This window comes from Canis lupus, chromosome 17 (assembly GCF_003254725.2).
Source record: "Canis lupus dingo isolate Sandy chromosome 17, ASM325472v2, whole genome shotgun sequence".
Classification (NCBI taxonomy): domain Eukaryota; kingdom Metazoa; phylum Chordata; class Mammalia; order Carnivora; family Canidae; genus Canis; species Canis lupus.
This window is the reverse complement of record NC_064259.1, coordinates 6,043,025-6,060,114: the sequence shown is the minus strand read 5'-3', so window position 1 is coordinate 6,060,114 and position 17,090 is coordinate 6,043,025. Positions and strand designations below refer to the sequence as shown.

Here is a 17,090-nt window from a genome sequence, read left to right as displayed (position 1 = left end):
TTAACATAACATTGTGGAAACACAAGTGTGGTATATTTAACTGTGGCATTTCATAAAGCCCTCTGTGTCTTTTATATTTTTTAGTGTGGCCAGACCCCATTGATGATAGCCGCTGAACAAGGCAATCTGGAAATAGTGAAGGAGTTAATTAAGAATGGAGCTAATTGCAATCTGGAAGATCTGGTATATATTAAAATAATCTGTTGTCTTTTCCTTAACTTTGTTGTTTTTAAGAAGTGATTCAAAATTAGTAGATTACAATTGTTCTTTCAGGTCTATCTTAATTTTGCCTAATATGCAAAGTCAGTTTTTTAAAGGGGTGATGCAGGAGAAATTTTTACTTTCAATGAAAAGTCAGCTCTTTGTTTTTTATATACAGATGGTACTGACTGAATAGGGAGCACATATACTTAGATACTTGTAGCCTTTATTTAAAAATAAAGGACAGTAGTTTTTTTTATCATGTAGTTTCTAAATATATCATGGGATCACATTAGTTTAATAGCCTGTGAATGTGCTCTTAAATCTGATGACGGCTCTTTAATTTCAATTTATAGTAATGGTTGGCAGCCACAAGGATTAACTTTAAGGTTTTGATAGTCATCTTGTCTTTTTTTAAAAAAATGCAATATGTAATTAGACATTCAGTGAAAAGACTGAACGAGCAGTTGTGAAAGCACTTCTGCACCACTGCGGTGATACACTGATAAATTCTTAACAGAGCTTATGCTTTGGTGTTATTTTAGAGTTGTTTAGAGTGGGTCAGATCATGTCAATTTGGTATGATCATTTGGTACGTAAACTTGAATTTACTTCCCTCACTATGGGTTGTGATTTTTGGTTTTGAAATGGTAACATTGGTGACTGTGTTCAAGGATAACTGGACAGCACTTATATCGGCATCCAAGGAAGGGCACGTGCACATTGTAGAAGAACTGCTTAAGTGTGGGGTCAACTTGGAGCACCGTGATATGGTATGTGCGTCACTTAAGATGTTCTGTTTAATTAGCTGGAATCTTAATCAGTAGCAAGTATGTCTGGAACCTTGTACTTTTGTGCATGAGTTGATATTAAAACATCACTTTTAGGATTTGGGGCCGGGCATTGAAACAACCCTCAAGAATGTATAAAAACCCAGGTGAGATAATGACCTTTTAGAATATTCTTGATTATCATTTTCAGTTTATTTCAGAGTTTAAGATTCTAAAATATTATTAAAAACAACGCAATAATTTCCAATATATTAGTGTTTTCAAACTTAGAGAATTGTTTTCTTTAAGAGGACCTTTAAGAGGGACAGTATAGTTTTAAAATATTTTCAGTTGTTTGAAGTTACAATTTTCAGAATAATGTTTATAAGTTTATTTTTAAAATGTAATTGTATTCAGACATGCCATCCATATATATTACAGGTTGAACAAGATATGATTCTTAATCATCTTAGGTCTTAATTTGCTTCAGACATCTGCTTAAAGCATAAAGATGAAGAAAGATAATTTCTAGCTTATTTATTTTGCAAAATGTTTGCCCTTTTCCAAAGTTAATTTTAACAGTGGAATAGAGGAAGGAATTGCTCTTCCTTGATGTATAAAAACATGTACTTCTTTGCTGATAATGCTTTATGAAGTGTCAGCGGTCTGAGCTTTAAGGAACTGTAGCATTCTACCATATTGTACTTACAATTATGATTATAATTTACATAGTCTGTTTATCTCTATAATCTTATATGTATTCTCAAACTTGATGAAGTAGATGGGAAGACACAGAACTATTTTACTTTCTGTCTTTAACATTATAGTATTCAGGCAAAATACTGCTTTCCAAAGTTACCTGGGGGTTAGCTCCTAAGTAGTTATGTGATTATGTGATTCATTTGTAATATAGTTAGATTCTTTTGGCCCAGTCTGTATTCAGTTTTTCTCTCCATATTCTGGTTGATTTTCAAAAAATTTGCATACAGTAAAATTCACTCTTGGGGTATACAGTTCTATGGGTTTTGCCAAGTGCAAATGTCTTATGTCTACCACCACCTTCTGTACAGAGCAGTTAAACCACCTTAACAGTACCCTTAGACTGCTCCTTTATAATTATCCAGTCCACCCACTCCTTAGCCGCTGGCCACCACTGATCTGTTTTCCCTTTCTGCAATTGTGCCCTTTTCTGATCAGGGCAAGTATTTTTTTAATCTCCTTTTTCATGATGATGAAAGAGAATCAGAAGGATTAAGTGATTTATATTCTCAGAACCAAATGTGGATTTAAATGGTTTAAAAAAGCCCAAAACATTCATTTCTTAGTATAATTTGATTACATTGGTCTTTCTTACTGAACTGCATTATGACTGAAGAGAAAATTGCTTAAAATAAAAAAAGAAAAGAAAATTGCTCCTGTAATTTAGAAAATAGAACGTCATCATGCTGTTCATTCATACGTGATGACTTCACCCTGGAAATCCGTGATCTACAGATCTCTGCCTCAGTATCCTCTTTTTTTTAGCAAGAGGTGCCGTAATGATCTGGGATTTATAGGATATGTTTAAATGCAGGAGTTGAATATGACTGCTGGAATTCCTCTCTAGAAAAAGTCTAGACTCATACAAGAAGAATATCTAGGGACATAGAAAGTGTTCCAAAGAAAAAATTTTTAAACAGCCAAAATAAATATTGGAAATTCATTTATTTATTTTTAAATATTGGAAATTTAAAAAATCTAATATGAATGTTCTCTTTCAGTTTCCATGATATAGTCAAAATTTGGAGTAATCATTTTTGGAATTAAGAGATTTGACCTGTTTCAGATCCTATTGTGTATTTGTGAAGTTTGGGAATATAAAACTACATAGTAGTGCCTTCATACACAATGGTTTTATATAGAAATGTTCAAAAAAGGAACTTCATGAATGGCATTTTTGTGCTTGGAGATGACCAAAAGTCCCCCCACCCCCTTTTTTTCCTTAGGGAGGTTGGACAGCTCTTATGTGGGCATGTTATAAAGGCCGTACGGAAGTGGTAGAGTTGCTGCTTTCTCATGGCGCCAATCCAAGTGTCACTGGTTTGGTAAGCGTTAAAAATTTCACTCTAATACAAGTGGTAAGTTCTCTTAGGTAATGCTTAAGGCTGGTTATATTTTAGACTTCATATTGGATAGAAATTATCTACATCTTATTAAAGATAGTAATGGAGGATATAATTTCAAATCACAATGAAGTCAAGGTAAGCTTCTCGATTTTATCAACAAAAGGGCAACTCTTGGGGCTTAAACTTTAATTATAACTATTCAACATTTCAAAGGAGAATTTGAAATCCTTAATTCATCTTGCCTGTTTTTTCTGGGTATGCCTTCTTAATCTAAACTTACTTAAAGAAAGGAGATGTTGACCAAATATCCATACCATTTTTCTGTACATGTCTTTATGTGGTAATACATGCATTACTACTCTACTTAAGACTTGATCTCAGACTGCAGATTGAGAAATTATCTTACTAATGAGGGATATCCTTTTATTACTGTACACATATGTCAAAAAATCATGTTGTACACTTTATATATCTTGTGATTTTGTCAGTTATTCCTCAATAAAGCTAAAAAAGGAGAAACTTATTCAAGTTAATGGAAAGATTATATAAGTTAATGGAAGGAGTATATTATACATTTCTCTTATTAGTCTTGCCATTAGCTACGTAATCACATTAAATGTATTAATCTGTAAAAATAAATGTGTTAATAATATATATGTATTTAAAGTTGAATGTATTTTATTAGCTGATTATGTCTGATGAGTATTATGTTTTTTTAAAATGGAGAATGATCTGTGACTTGATTTTTTAACATATTACTTTGTATTACTCCCTTTATTATTTACTTTTCTTAGCAAATGTGTGTTGTAAATATCCACCTAAAAGATTTTTCTTTTCCTCCTTCCTTGCATCGTCCTTCCTCAACTTCCTTTTCTGTCTGCCTACTTCCCCACCTACCTGTCTCCCAGCAGTACAGTGTTTACCCAATCATTTGGGCAGCAGGGAGAGGCCATGCAGATATAGTGCATCTTTTACTGCAAAATGGTGCTAAAGTCAACTGCTCTGATAAGGTAGGTCAGCAGGATCTTTCCAGGTCCAGTCCATATTATGTCCACTCAGTATGTCTAAATACAAGTTTTTTCATGTGATCTCATGACTGTGCTGGTGAATCTTCTGTTTATATATATGAATGTATTTTATATAGATATCTCCTAAGTGGATCCCTTATACATAATACCTACTAGATGTTCCTCCATTGTCTTTTATATTACATTAATCATTCTCTGGAAAATAGGGATGATTCCCTATTTTTATTATTTGAAGTTTTCTATTATAACTCTTATTCCTACCTTCAGTCCTAGCTGCTTTCAAAGTATTATTGCCAGAATGGTCTTTACTAAAATTCAAGTTTAGTTTTCTGTTTCTCATGCTTAAAATGCTGAAGACATCAATCCCTGGTATATGTGTGAAGATAGGCCTTGGCTCCCTCTGCCCTTTCTCTTGCCATCTGAACCCTAAAACTAACTGCCTTTCCTGCTAGACCACCAAAGGATGTGGATGTCTGGATTCATCTATTCTTAGCCCTTCCTTCTTGCCTTTGCATGTGCTCTTTCAGTGTGGAGGGCTCCCTCCTCCTTGTCTGCTTTACTTTCTGTTTATCCTTCACACTCAGCTTATTTGCCATCCGCTTCAGAAAGTTTACCAGAATTTTGTTCTGTTCCTTTTTTTAAAATCCTTAATATTCATCCCAAACATTTAAAAAGTGTTTATTTAATTAGAATTTGAGATATTGTGGGTAACTGTAATCTTTTCAAATTAATAACATTTCAGCGAAATATAGGAAAATATCTAATAATTAGACATTTTTGATAATTGGAATATATTCTGAGCATGAATTTAAGTAAAATAGTATTGCTTAATCTGATCGGAATATTAGGAGTCATCTTTATGTTAACCTGGATTGTGGTTTTATGGGTGTATGTATACATATGTATAAAAAAGGCAAGTAGTATATTTAAGATTGATGCATTTTATTTATTTTTTAGATTTTATTTGTTTATTTGAGACAGAAAGAGAGTGGGAGAGAAAGTAGTGGAAGGGGCAAAGGAAGAAGGAGAAGCAGACTCCCTGCTGAGCATGGAGCCTGACACATGGGGCTCAATCCCAGGACCCTAAGATAACCTGAGCCAAGTCAGATGGTTAACCAACTAAGACACCTAGGTGCCCCTAGACTGATGTATTTTATACACTTTATGCAGCTTATGCTCATTTTAAAAAGAGTATTACCTAAAATAATAGGTTAGCAAGGACTATAAAGAGATCATTGCAAATACTTAACAGTATGGCACTTAAAAGTATTGTATTGGAGACTGTTCGTTAATTCAGATTGGCTGCCTTCTATTTTTTTTCAAATTTTTATTTAAATTCTAGTTAACATTCATGCAGTGTTGGTTTCAGGAGTAGAATTTAGTGATTCATCACTTACATACAATACCTGTGCTCATCAAGATTGGCTGTCTTTTAATTCAGATAGGAGAGGTTTTATTTTATGTCTGAAGTGGATATGGTTCTCTTTGTTGATGTTTCTGATTTGACACTTTAATATGATGGTGAAATCTTTAATTTCTCCTGTTGGCCTATTGAAAAATGCTTCATATGACCTGGCATTCAAGGCCTTTCCAGAATCAGGTATTATGCTACCTAGTCTGTCACTCTACGTTTTGAGAAAATGTTTAGTATTTAGTGTGACAAAACCAGAGTTCCTCAGTCATACTTGCCACATTTCAAATGCTCAGTAGCCATATGAGACTAGTGGCTACTGTATTGGCCAGTGTAGAATCATAGAGCATTTCCATCAGCATAGAAAGTTTTGTTGGACAGAGCTGTTATAGAAAGTAGGTGTTTATTGTATGTTTATTTCAATCTGTAGTCTCATGTAGTGAAAGATCATTGTGGGTATTCATATGTCTTTTAATTGCCAGACTCTCCAAAGATGTTGAGAATTGCTTTTATGCATAGCATACATTCTTTGATGTCTTTTGAATCACATTCAAGCTGAAGATGCCTTTGAGTGCAGTTTCTAGGAAAGTTTATTTTATCTAGTATAGAGGCTGATTTGAGGGTAGTGGTTAAAAGCTCAGACTGAAGCAGGTTTGTTGGGGTCATGGGTCTTACTCCACCTCTTAGTAGCTTTGTGACTTCAAGCCTGTAATTAATTTCTCAGGGTCTCATTTGCTGTCTGTGAAAATGTGATGCTTCAAATTTTCCTTATTCTTCTGATAGGGATTACATGAGTTAACCTATGTAAAGTACTTGGAATTCTACTTGTCATTTGCTTGTTAACTGTTTTTGCCTGTAGTAAGACTGTTGGACTTTAAATTGTATTTCACAAGATACAGGAAGCAATGAAAGCTTGTTGAAAATTAGAGGCTGTATGACTTTGACTTTGTGATAGAAAAATTGTCACTAATTATAAAAGTCAAAGTTAGTTAAAAGAGGTTTTATACAATGGTTAATCATCTCTTTAGGAGAAAGAAAGTGGGGGAAAATATGGCTTATCTAGGATTAAAATTAAAATTTGTATAAACAGTAATTTAAGAATACTCAGTATGATTTTTATCAGAAATCATGTTGAGAAAGTTTCTTTTACTACAGTTCTGATAATAATTTTAAATTTACTGTTTTTTTATAGTATGGAACTACCCCTCTGGTTTGGGCCGCACGGAAAGGTCATTTGGAGTGTGTAAAACATTTATTGGCCATGGGAGCTGATGTTGATCAAGAAGGAGCTGTAAGCATCTTTTCTGTTTAACCCATGGTTAACATATTTCTATTAGATATGTTTTTAGTTTTAAGGGAGAGAATATTCTTTCTTAGTATATGTCTAGAAAATTTTCCCTATAGTTCGTAAGTGATACTTAGAAAAACAAGCATTTTCTTTCTATTATCTTGACAAATATATTATGTTCTAGGTTGTATGTACTATAAATATATGCTTTTAAGGATCTATTGCTAATACACATAAATTTTGGGAGGCTAAAATATAAAAAACATATTCTAATCTTGCTCTTGATTGAATTAGTATTGAAATACTCTTCAAATTAAGTAGTTTGAAATACTATTAATTGAGGGAAAATAGTTATGTTCTGTTAAAATACCTTTTTTAAAAAATCTAAAATAATATTGTAATTTTTAGGATATATTTAGCTGTGACTTACTTTCTTCCTCCAATAGATTTAAAAAGGTCAGAAAGCAGCAGTCAAAACCTAGAAAGCTTAAAAATTGGTTCAATACATCCTACTGAGTAGCAGTTGTTAATTCCTTATTGAGCACCTGTTATGCATGCAGCCCTGTGCCAAATGTGCTGGGGGTACTGGAGAAGCCTAACAGAGACTTTTCCCTTGACCTTGTGAGATTATAATTAAATAATAATATCATTATTTTAATATCATTTTTAAATATAATTTTAATATCATTTTAATGATATAATTATATCATTTTAATATCAGTTTTAATATCATTAAAATGATATTTATGCACAAGAAATGATTATTTTTTTATTTATTATTTTTTTTTTAAAAGATTTTTTATTTATTTATGCATGATAGTCACAGAGAGAGAGAGAGAGAGAGGCAGAGACACAGGCAGAGGGAGAAGCAGGCTCCATGCACCGGGAGCCTGACGTGGGATTCGATCCCGGGTCTCCAGGATCGCGCCCTGGGCCAAAGGCAGGCGCCAAACCGCTGCGCCACCCAGGGATCCCCTACAAGAAATGATTAATACAGAGTATTCTTTGCAAAATTATGTGAGATGGATCATAAAGTATTTGGAGAAAGGATAGTACCAAATCTCTGGCTGCAATAATCTCTGTAACAAAAGTGAACTCTAAATCATACTTGGCTTCTTGACATAATACCAACCAGTTCTTCCTATTTTCCACATTGACAGAACTGCTAATTGCTGATCTTTTTAAGGAGTATATAATATTTTTAGTGCTGTGTGGGAAAACAGGATTCTTAGCCATGAAATTCATACCTTTTACCTTCCTTTTCTTTGGACAATTTATCAAGTGGATAAGTGGCTTATTTCTATGATTTTTGACTCTTTTAAAATTTAATTTTTATTTTTTTTGAAAGATTTTATTTATTCATGAGAGACACAGAGAAAGAGGTAGAGACATAGGCAGAAGGAGAAGCAGGCTCCCTGTGGGGAGCCTGGTTTGGGACTTAATCCTCGGACCCCAGGATCACAACCTGAGCCAAAGGCAGATGCTCAACCACTGAACCATTCAGGTGCCCCTGATTTTTGACTCTTAATAGGATTTTAAAAGGTTATGTTATTTTAATATGTGAGAGAATTATAACTCAGTTTTGGGGGCTGATCTAATATTTCTTTTTTTTCCTTAAAGATTGTATTTATTTATTTATTTATTTATTTATTTATTTATTTATTTATTTATTTATTATTTATTCATTCATTCATTCATGAGAGACAGAGAGAGAGGGGCAAGACACATAGGCAGAGGGAGAAGCAGGCCCCCTGCAAAGACCCCGATGTGGGACTTGGTCCTGGATCCCAGGATCATGCCCTGAGCTTAAGGCAGACACTCAACCTCTGAGCCACCCAGGCATTCTTGATCTAATATTTCTTTAAGGAAATCGTATGACGTCTCAATATAGATCAGTTTCTTAGGAAGCAGCTTAAATACTTTCGTAAATGAGTCACTTTCTTCTGTTAGGTGATTTATTTTATAAATAAGATATGCAGCTTTTATTTTTGTTAAAGATTTATTTTAAAGCATGCAAGCAGGGGAAGGGGCAGAGGGAAAGAGAGAGAAAGAAATCCTCAAGCAGACTCCCCACTGAGTGTGGAGCCTGATGTGGGGCTCTGTCCCAGGACCCTGAGATTATGACCTGAGCTGAAATCAAGAGTTGGCCACTTAATCATCTGAGCCACCCAGGTGCCCCAGATGTGCAGCTTTTTAAAAAACCACTAAAAATGAGAACAGATTTGAAAATGTGGTTTCTAGATCACTGTGAAAGACAGAAGAATATATTATACTTTATTGTGTTGAAGTACCCTATAGCTATTAATTCATTATTTTACTTCAGTTTTTCCTATATATTTTATTATAAACAATTCTTTGAAGCCTGACTGATCTGTGTGTTTAATTGGGACACCTGGGTGGTTCAGCGGTTGAGCGTTTGCCTTTGGCCCAGGGCATGATCCTGGGATCAGGTCCCACATTGGACTTCCTGCATGGAGTCTGCTTCTCCCTCTGCCTGTGTCACTGCCTCTCTCTCTGCATCTCCCATGAATAAATAAATAAAATCTTTAAAAAAAATAGAATGTGTTTAATTTTGAATCACCCCATCTCATCATATTAGTGAGGGGATCTGTTCATTGTTAGCGAATCCAATTTCAGATTATCATTTGAGGAATTGAATGTTATAACTGTCCTATTGACTCAAGAAAATTAATGTACCTTCAATAACAGAAAATAGACTTTCTAGCCAGTATTTGGTATGTGACTGGTTATTTATGTTGACATTTATTATCAGAAATCACTGTTAATAAATAGACTGCCTTTTTGAAAACATCAGTTTTAGGACTATGGTATAAATCATATGTTTTCTAGATTTAACTGATTTCTTGGGCTTTTGTTTTTTAGAACTCAATGACTGCATTGATTGTAGCAGTAAAAGGAGGCTACACACAGTCAGTAAAAGAAATTTTGAAAAGGAACCCAAATGTAAATTTAACAGATAAGGATGGAAATACAGCTTTGATGATTGCATCAAAGGAGGGACATACAGAGATTGTACAGGATCTCCTCGATGCTGGAACATATGTGAATATACCTGATAGGGTAGGTTACTTGTTTGAGATTTGTCTTCTAGTGGTAACATGATGGAAGATTAACTTCTCACACCTTTCGGGATTCTTCATGTATGCCATACATTTGTTTTAATAAAAGATAAGTTTTATTTCTACCCTTGGAACTAAGAAGTTAAAATATATTCCATCTTTGTGAAGGGTGTTCTTTTTAATCTTTGTCAAATAATATTGTTACTGAAGATGTCACATGTACTATTAGTCTGTAACCATCCTTGATGTCTGTGACTGTGGTGTTCATGGCTGGTGTTACTCACTTTCCCAAGACTTTCAGCTTCACTTAGAATTTTCAAAATTGTACCTCCTCTCAGAACTCTACACTTGTATTTCCACCTGAACTGTCTGCTTGAATGTCTAATGCACTTAAAAGTTACAGCAAAGCAGATGTCTTGTTTGGTTCATCCCAACCCTGTTTTTCCTTCAGTCGTCTTCATCTGGGTCAGTGGCATCACCATTCACTTTGTTGTTATAGCCTCAAGTTCTATGCATTAGAATTGATTTCTCTTCCTCACTTATCACATCTAATTCTTCAGCTGGTCTGGTTGCCTCTACCTCCAGAACACATCCAGTATCTGTCTGCTTCCCTTCATTTCCACGACTACCTCCCTAGTCCCAGTCACCATCTTCCATTGTTATAGCAATAACATCTTAACTGGGTTCCCTTCTGTCTCTAATTTGTTCTCTGTTCTCAGAGTGATCTTTATTTTTTTTTTCAGAGTGATCTTTAAAGCAATAAATCTCATGTGTACTCCTTTATTTAAAGTCACCCTCTTGCATGTAGAATATATGTTACTTTTTTAGTTTATAAACACTACATGACATTGTCCTCACCTAACTCTTTGTCCTCATTTTGCACCACTCTAACCCCTATTTTAATAGGTTGCCACAATACTAACTTTTTTCCTTTCTTGAACACACTGATCTTTTGCTGCTTTGGGACCTCTGTACGAGCTATTCTCTGTTGGGGATACTAATCTTCACGATCAGTACGTGGCTGTCTCCTCATCTGACCTCATCTTAAATATGAGCTCCTCAGAAAGATCTTCTCCAATGACCTAAAGTTGCTGTCCAGTCACTTTCTGTCATATTACTATATTTTAATTTATTTACATGGCATTTGTCTGATTTTTTGTTTATGTTTATTATATACTGTCTGTCTCCTGTAGAAAGTTCTTCTTGAGCTGGGAACTCATCTGTCTTGTTTTCCAGTACCTAGAACAATACATGGCACATAGTAAGCAATGAAATATTTATGACCGTTTATTAACTTACTACTCTGGCACCATATTAATGCTAACATTATCAACTAAAATTGGTTTGCTTTGGGTTTATTTCTGCTTTTAATGTAGTAGTTAATATATTCTAGGGTGCCAAATTCAATCCTTAAGGATTTGCCATCAAGGCCCACTAAGGATTGAGATGAGCCATAGCTCGGGGACTTTCCCAACTCAAATTTCTGCAACTGTTGCGTAGTTTAGAGTTAAAAAGTTCTGCCATTGCCAAAATAGCCATTTTACATTTGAATTAGTAGGAAGATATAATTAATAGTGTTTGTTGCTTGGTGAATATAATTTTAGGGCAAAGCGATATCTCTATGAGATAATGAACTACATTTAATCCTTGTCATGGGGAATGAGTCAGTCTTATGCCTGTTAGCCTGTAATGCCACATTGCTTAGGCTATGGATACTGGTCTGGGAACTACCCTCTCCCTTGATGAAATGTGCTTATAGACCGACTGACGGTTCTAGCCCTACAACTCTCTTTTTCACAATCTGTGGTTTTTGTCACATAACATTATTTCAAAGGTTTTATATTACGTTATTTCTGAATGTTCATTTGGTTTGTTGATAGCTCTCGTGTAATTTTATTTAATTTACATTTATAATGGGAAGTTGGTCACCTTCAAAGAGTATGGCTTATTATTCTGGGTAACTCGACTTTCTAAACTTTTGTTGTGGAATTTCAGAGTCCTCATTTTGAGGTATAACTTGTCTCTTACTCCAGGGCTATTAATGTCCGTTAATAATATTAGTTAACTAAAATTTTTTTCTTACTCTGAGATATTCTTTTTCCAAGAAATTTTCAGAGAAATATCTGATGATTAACTTCAGAAGTGTTTATATTCTTATTATCAGTTTACCTTTTTCTTTTTTTGTCTTTTTAGAGTGGGGATACTGTGTTGATTGGCGCTGTCAGAGGTGGTCATGTGGAAATTGTTCGAGCACTTCTCCAGAAATATGCTGATATAGACATTAGAGGACAGGTGTGTGATTCCCATCCTACTGTCATCTTTGTGCAGAATCACTTGTACATAATGACTGATGACATGGTCATTCTTCTGATTTTCCTCTGGAAATGAGCTAATAGACCCTAATATAATGGATGCTTAATTAAGTTTCACTGCCTTTATTACAGAATTTTTCTATTAATGTCACATTAGATGACTTTGGAGCTTGTTCAAAGCTCATATTTTTTAAATATACCTCTTACTCATACATAAATATATTCAATCCTGAAATGAATAGTTTATGATACTGAGACAGTTGTTGGTACTTCGAATGTATGCAATTTGTTTATTTTCTTTAGTATTTTCCCTCTGTTTTATCTTCTTTGTCCATATGTTATTCTTCCATTCTTGCTCTTTTATCTTTCTTTTCCTTCTTCCCCATTCTGCTTGCCTTTCCTAGGACCCCCAAATAGTGCCTATGGACTTTGCTTAAGGCAGTCATAGCTCACAGAGCTTCAGAGGTTACTAATATTAGGCAAAAGCTCCCCTAAACTTGTGAATTCATCCAATATTTCAAGAGCTTTAGGTAAAAAAAAAAATCTATACTTAATAACCCATTTTGTTGTTGGTGAGTCTACATTTCTGCTTAGTTTTCCTTTGAATTTAGCTTGTATCCAATCTATTTTAAATCAAACCAATAAATATTATGCCAAATGCTATGAGGGACTTAACATGGAACACTTGCCTGTAAGAGACATTATTTTAAGTTAGGGAGGTTTTACTTTGTTTTATGTTTATTTTTGTGTTTTTACTACACATACGAAGTGATGCCTTTTGGTATAAGGTGGCCCAGTAAAAGGTTCCAGTGTAAGAGTCTTGAGGTGGGGAGAGAAGGCATTAAGGAAGGCTTCTGAGAGAAGGTAGAATTTGAGCGAAGTTTGAAAGATAGGCTGGATTTAGATAGATAGACAGAAGATAGGCTGGTATTTCAGGCAAAGATGGTGGAATAATAGGATGAGGAAATTCAAGAGCAGGGGGAAGTGTAAGACTGTACTCTTCAGCTGCGGAGGTGGAGGCAGAAATAGAAAGGGGCAGGGCAGGGAGAGGTCTGAGGGCAAGGCTAGGAATGTTGGGATGCACAATTTTGAGGGGGGATCTTCACTAGAGAAAGTTGGGTGTGGGAAACTTTTTTTTTTTTTTTTAAGATTCTATGTATTTATTCATGAGAGACATAGAGAGGCAGAGGCACAGGCAGAAGGAGAAGCAGGCTCCTTCCAGGGAGCCTGATGCAGGACTCGACCCAGGATCATACCCTGAGCTGAAGGCACAGATGTTCAACCACTGAGCCACTCAGGTGTCCCTGGTATGGGAAACTTAATGTGGCAGAGCAGAAAGTCATTCACTATCTTTTACATTAAAATCATATTTTCACTGAATGATGGTTACTGGCTCACCTATTTAGATTTTACCTAGTTTCTTTTTGTCTCTCAATCCTGTTTTCCTACATTTTAGTCACTTATTCTGTTCTCTGGCTCTCCTTTCAGGGTCTATTGGATCTATTTTTGGTTTTTGAACTAGATGGGATTTTAAAGGATCAGATCAGGATTGGTATATGGGTGCAGGGTGAGTAGGGATTAAGAAAATAAAACATGGTGAAAACCATTCACCTTCTGTTGCTGTAGTATATTCTCATGTATTATCTTTTGAAAAGATGGGGCAAATGGAAAGCCAGGGGTCAGAATATTTGTAGAATATTTGACTTGTCTAAGGATGAGCTCAGGTATTGATGACTTCCATTGCATGGCCCAGAAATCCAACCACATTAACAAAAGCATACTTTACCTTATCAAATATGTGGCGTTGCTGCTTTGTACATAGTAATATTGTTTTCTTAGGCTTATTTCATAAAGAATTTCTCAAGAGTAAATCCAAGATAGAGTAAGGATTAATATTATTTCTTGTTTGTTGGTAAGACCTATCAATGCTTTCTGGCAGAAATGTTAAAAATGATGTTTTATGTTTACAAAAACAGTTGCCAATATTGTATCTTAAATGAAGTGATTATTGTTTTCTGTTATCCAGGACAACAAAACAGCTTTGTATTGGGCTGTAGAGAAAGGAAATGCAACAATGGTGAGAGATATCTTACAGTGCAATCCTGACACTGAGATATGCACAAAGGTATCAAGGACATTTCTGTTCTCTTAGTCATACCCAGTACTGCTTATTTTTTTCAATTGTTTTTTGTTTGATACTAGAATTATACTGATTTTTACTGGTAATAGTCTATATCAAATTGGGGAGTAATTTTGTATCCCTTTTGAAGTTCTTTATTCACAGGAAAATATAGTGTGCAATTTGTTACTTTAATTAAGTACTTTCAGAAAATATAATATCAGCTATTCGTAAGTTGTGGGCAGGTCATTTTTTCATAATTCTTCTATGCTTTTGTTTGGAATGCAGAGCACATTTCCTTTTAAAAGACCAATGTGAATGGTTCTTAGCTCCCCAAACCAGTCACTTTTGTCTGTTTTTCTCAAATCATGTGAAAATTATAAAACTGTATAAGACGTTAGGATTGTATTTGGCCTTAATGTGTTACCGTTTTTCATGGGGAAAATCTATTTGAATGAATGTATTTGGATTGAAGTGGCAGGAATTCTTAATGAGTAAACAAACTTGTGGAGTTACCCAGAAGATATTACTATTTTATCTGCTAGAGATTGAGACTAGCATCTTTTTATACTATGGTAACTTCAGTATCCTAGGACAGAAAGTTTCCTGGGATGCCTTTTGGTTTGTGGGTGACACTTTGATAATAATTTTTGTTTTTGAACCTACGTGTCAGCTGCTGTGACCATGTGCGGGTTCTGACCAGGTTTCTGTCTTTCCTAATTCAGTGCTGAACTATGGTCTCTTCCATTATCCCCTAACTTGATTTTGAAAGCAATCATGAACTTTTTTGAAGTTTTCCAGAGGCATGCTTATTGTACCAAATTATTTCCCCTATTTCACACCCATTGTCAGGTATACAGAGAACTGAAGTGATGCTGGTACAGATTTCTGAAAAATCTTGGCACTGGCTTGCCTGGACATTGACTTGCCAAGCTGTGGGTTGGTTGGTGGGGAGTTGGTGTGAATGGGGAGTAATTTCTGGAGGGGCTGCCCCTCGTGTTAGTGGTAGAACATGGGGAATGGTCATATCAGTGAGGGGCAAGAGACTGTTGCCAGATATGGCTAATAAGTAGCTAGGCATATCCCATTCTTGGCTGAGTGATATAAAATTATTTTGATACAAATGATTGGTTGTGAAGGGAAAAGCATTTTTGCCATTAGTTTTTGTAGCTATGTTTTCTTGAGAACATTTCCAATATAGACTGTACTAGAGTTGAATATTTGAATTCTTACATATGCGTTTATGTGACTTTAAACATTTAGGAGTAAAGCTATTAATCTGGCAAACCTTCTTATCTGTGCCTACAGGATGGTGAAACACCACTTATAAAGGCTACCAAGATGAGAAATATTGAAGTAGTAGAGCTGCTGCTAGATAAAGGAGCTAAAGTGTCTGCTGTAGATAAGGTAAAACATCTGTGCAGAGAGAAGACTCTTTGGAAGGCTCTTGGTAGACTGACCTATATATTTGCTGGACTTAAGGGGGTCTGGTTTTATTTTTTGGAGGGAGAGTTTACTTGCGGGGCTGTGTGTGTGGCATTTTGGTGCTATGATATCTTCTTGGCTGTTCTGATAGCTGATTCTGTTCTGATTATAGAGGCTGTGTTAGATTTCCCTTCTGTTGCTCATACCAGTTATGGGGAGCTGCCATTGATCACCATTTAAAGAGGATGTCATCAGATGTACGCTTGTTGCAAACAAGGGGAAAGAACCCAAGGGGCTGGAAAAGACAGATTCAGAGCAGACTAGTGTTAATGTCCACTAACAGCAGATACAGTGTTCTGTTGTGTCCTCACCATGATCCTTCTAGAGAAATGTTCGTATTTTTCGTGGTAAATTTAACTCTGAATTGCTTAATACTTCATACAGAATTGATTCCTAGTTTGATTTTGTTTTCATTTTAAATGGAATTCTTTCTTTACTTCCATTGATTTCCTCCCATAAAAGGAGTGAATTGATTTATATATGAAATAAGAAATATAAATGTTTCCATTTAAACGTATGGTATGATTTGGGCTCTCCTAATCCGTAATAAAGTTTATCTTTTTATTATTTATGAGGCAATTACACAAAAAACACAGAATCAATATGTATTTGCTTTTTATTTTAGCAAGAAACAACATTAAGAAAACAAAACCAAAATCTTCCCACCTATTATCACCATGTTTATATAATTTCTTATTAAAAAAAGGAAACTTTGATATTGAAAACTAGGAATGGCATAAATTTAAGAGATTTTTCAGTTGAATACATTTAGCTTTATAGAAAAGTTTCCGTATTTCCTGGCAAGAAAGATGAAAACTGAGGTCAGAACTTTATTTTTCTTAAGGCACATGTCACATTCTCATTTGTTTTATAATTGCCTGTTTATCTAATTTCTTCCTGTTATATTGTAAGATGTTAAGGTCAGGGACTGTTTTGTCTTCCATCTTTATATCCTCTAGGGTGCCCAGCACAGTGCCTTACATAGAGTCAGCTCAGTACATAGTTATTGTGTAATGTATTTAGAATGCGGAAAGAGAACCTAGAAAAGGAAGAAGTATGCCCAAAGCAGAAGAGGAAAGTCAAAATTGAGATAAGGTTGTGCCATCAAAGCTATACGGAGAATACTGCAGGTCATTTTCATTTAGTGTTCTAGAGAGATCAGGGTCGATGAGCACTGAGAACTTAATATGTTAACTTTTTGGGTCATTGTCTTCAAGAGAAGTGTTTGTAAAGTAAAAAGTGGGAGAACACAGTGCAGACCTAAGGTCTTTTTTTTTTTTTTTTGCCTGTT

General features: G+C 35.0%; 1 protein-coding gene across 27 annotated transcripts in view; it reads left to right on the top strand.

The window, feature by feature from the left end:
• KIDINS220 (kinase D interacting substrate 220) overlaps positions 1-17,090 on the top strand; it is a 104,499-nt gene that overhangs the window by 14,508 nt on the left and 72,901 nt on the right. For 20 of the 27 annotated variants that reach the window (XR_007403062.1, XM_049095740.1, XM_049095739.1 and 17 more), the window contains exons 3-11: positions 85-183; positions 876-974; positions 2,957-3,055; positions 3,985-4,086; positions 6,708-6,806; positions 9,687-9,884; positions 12,077-12,175; positions 14,222-14,320; positions 15,623-15,721. Coding sequence is in view for 26 of the 27 variants with exons in the window: in XM_049095740.1 (XP_048951697.1) it covers positions 85-183; positions 876-974; positions 2,957-3,055; positions 3,985-4,086; positions 6,708-6,806; positions 9,687-9,884; positions 12,077-12,175; positions 14,222-14,320; positions 15,623-15,721 (993 nt within the window). In the remaining variant the exon portion in view is untranslated. The remainder of the gene's footprint in view (positions 1-84; positions 184-875; positions 975-2,956; positions 3,056-3,984; positions 4,087-6,707; positions 6,807-9,686; positions 9,885-12,076; positions 12,176-14,221; positions 14,321-15,622; positions 15,722-17,090) is intronic. The other 7 variants (XM_025454738.3, XM_025454736.3, XM_025454733.3 and 4 more) reach the window with 1 other exon arrangement.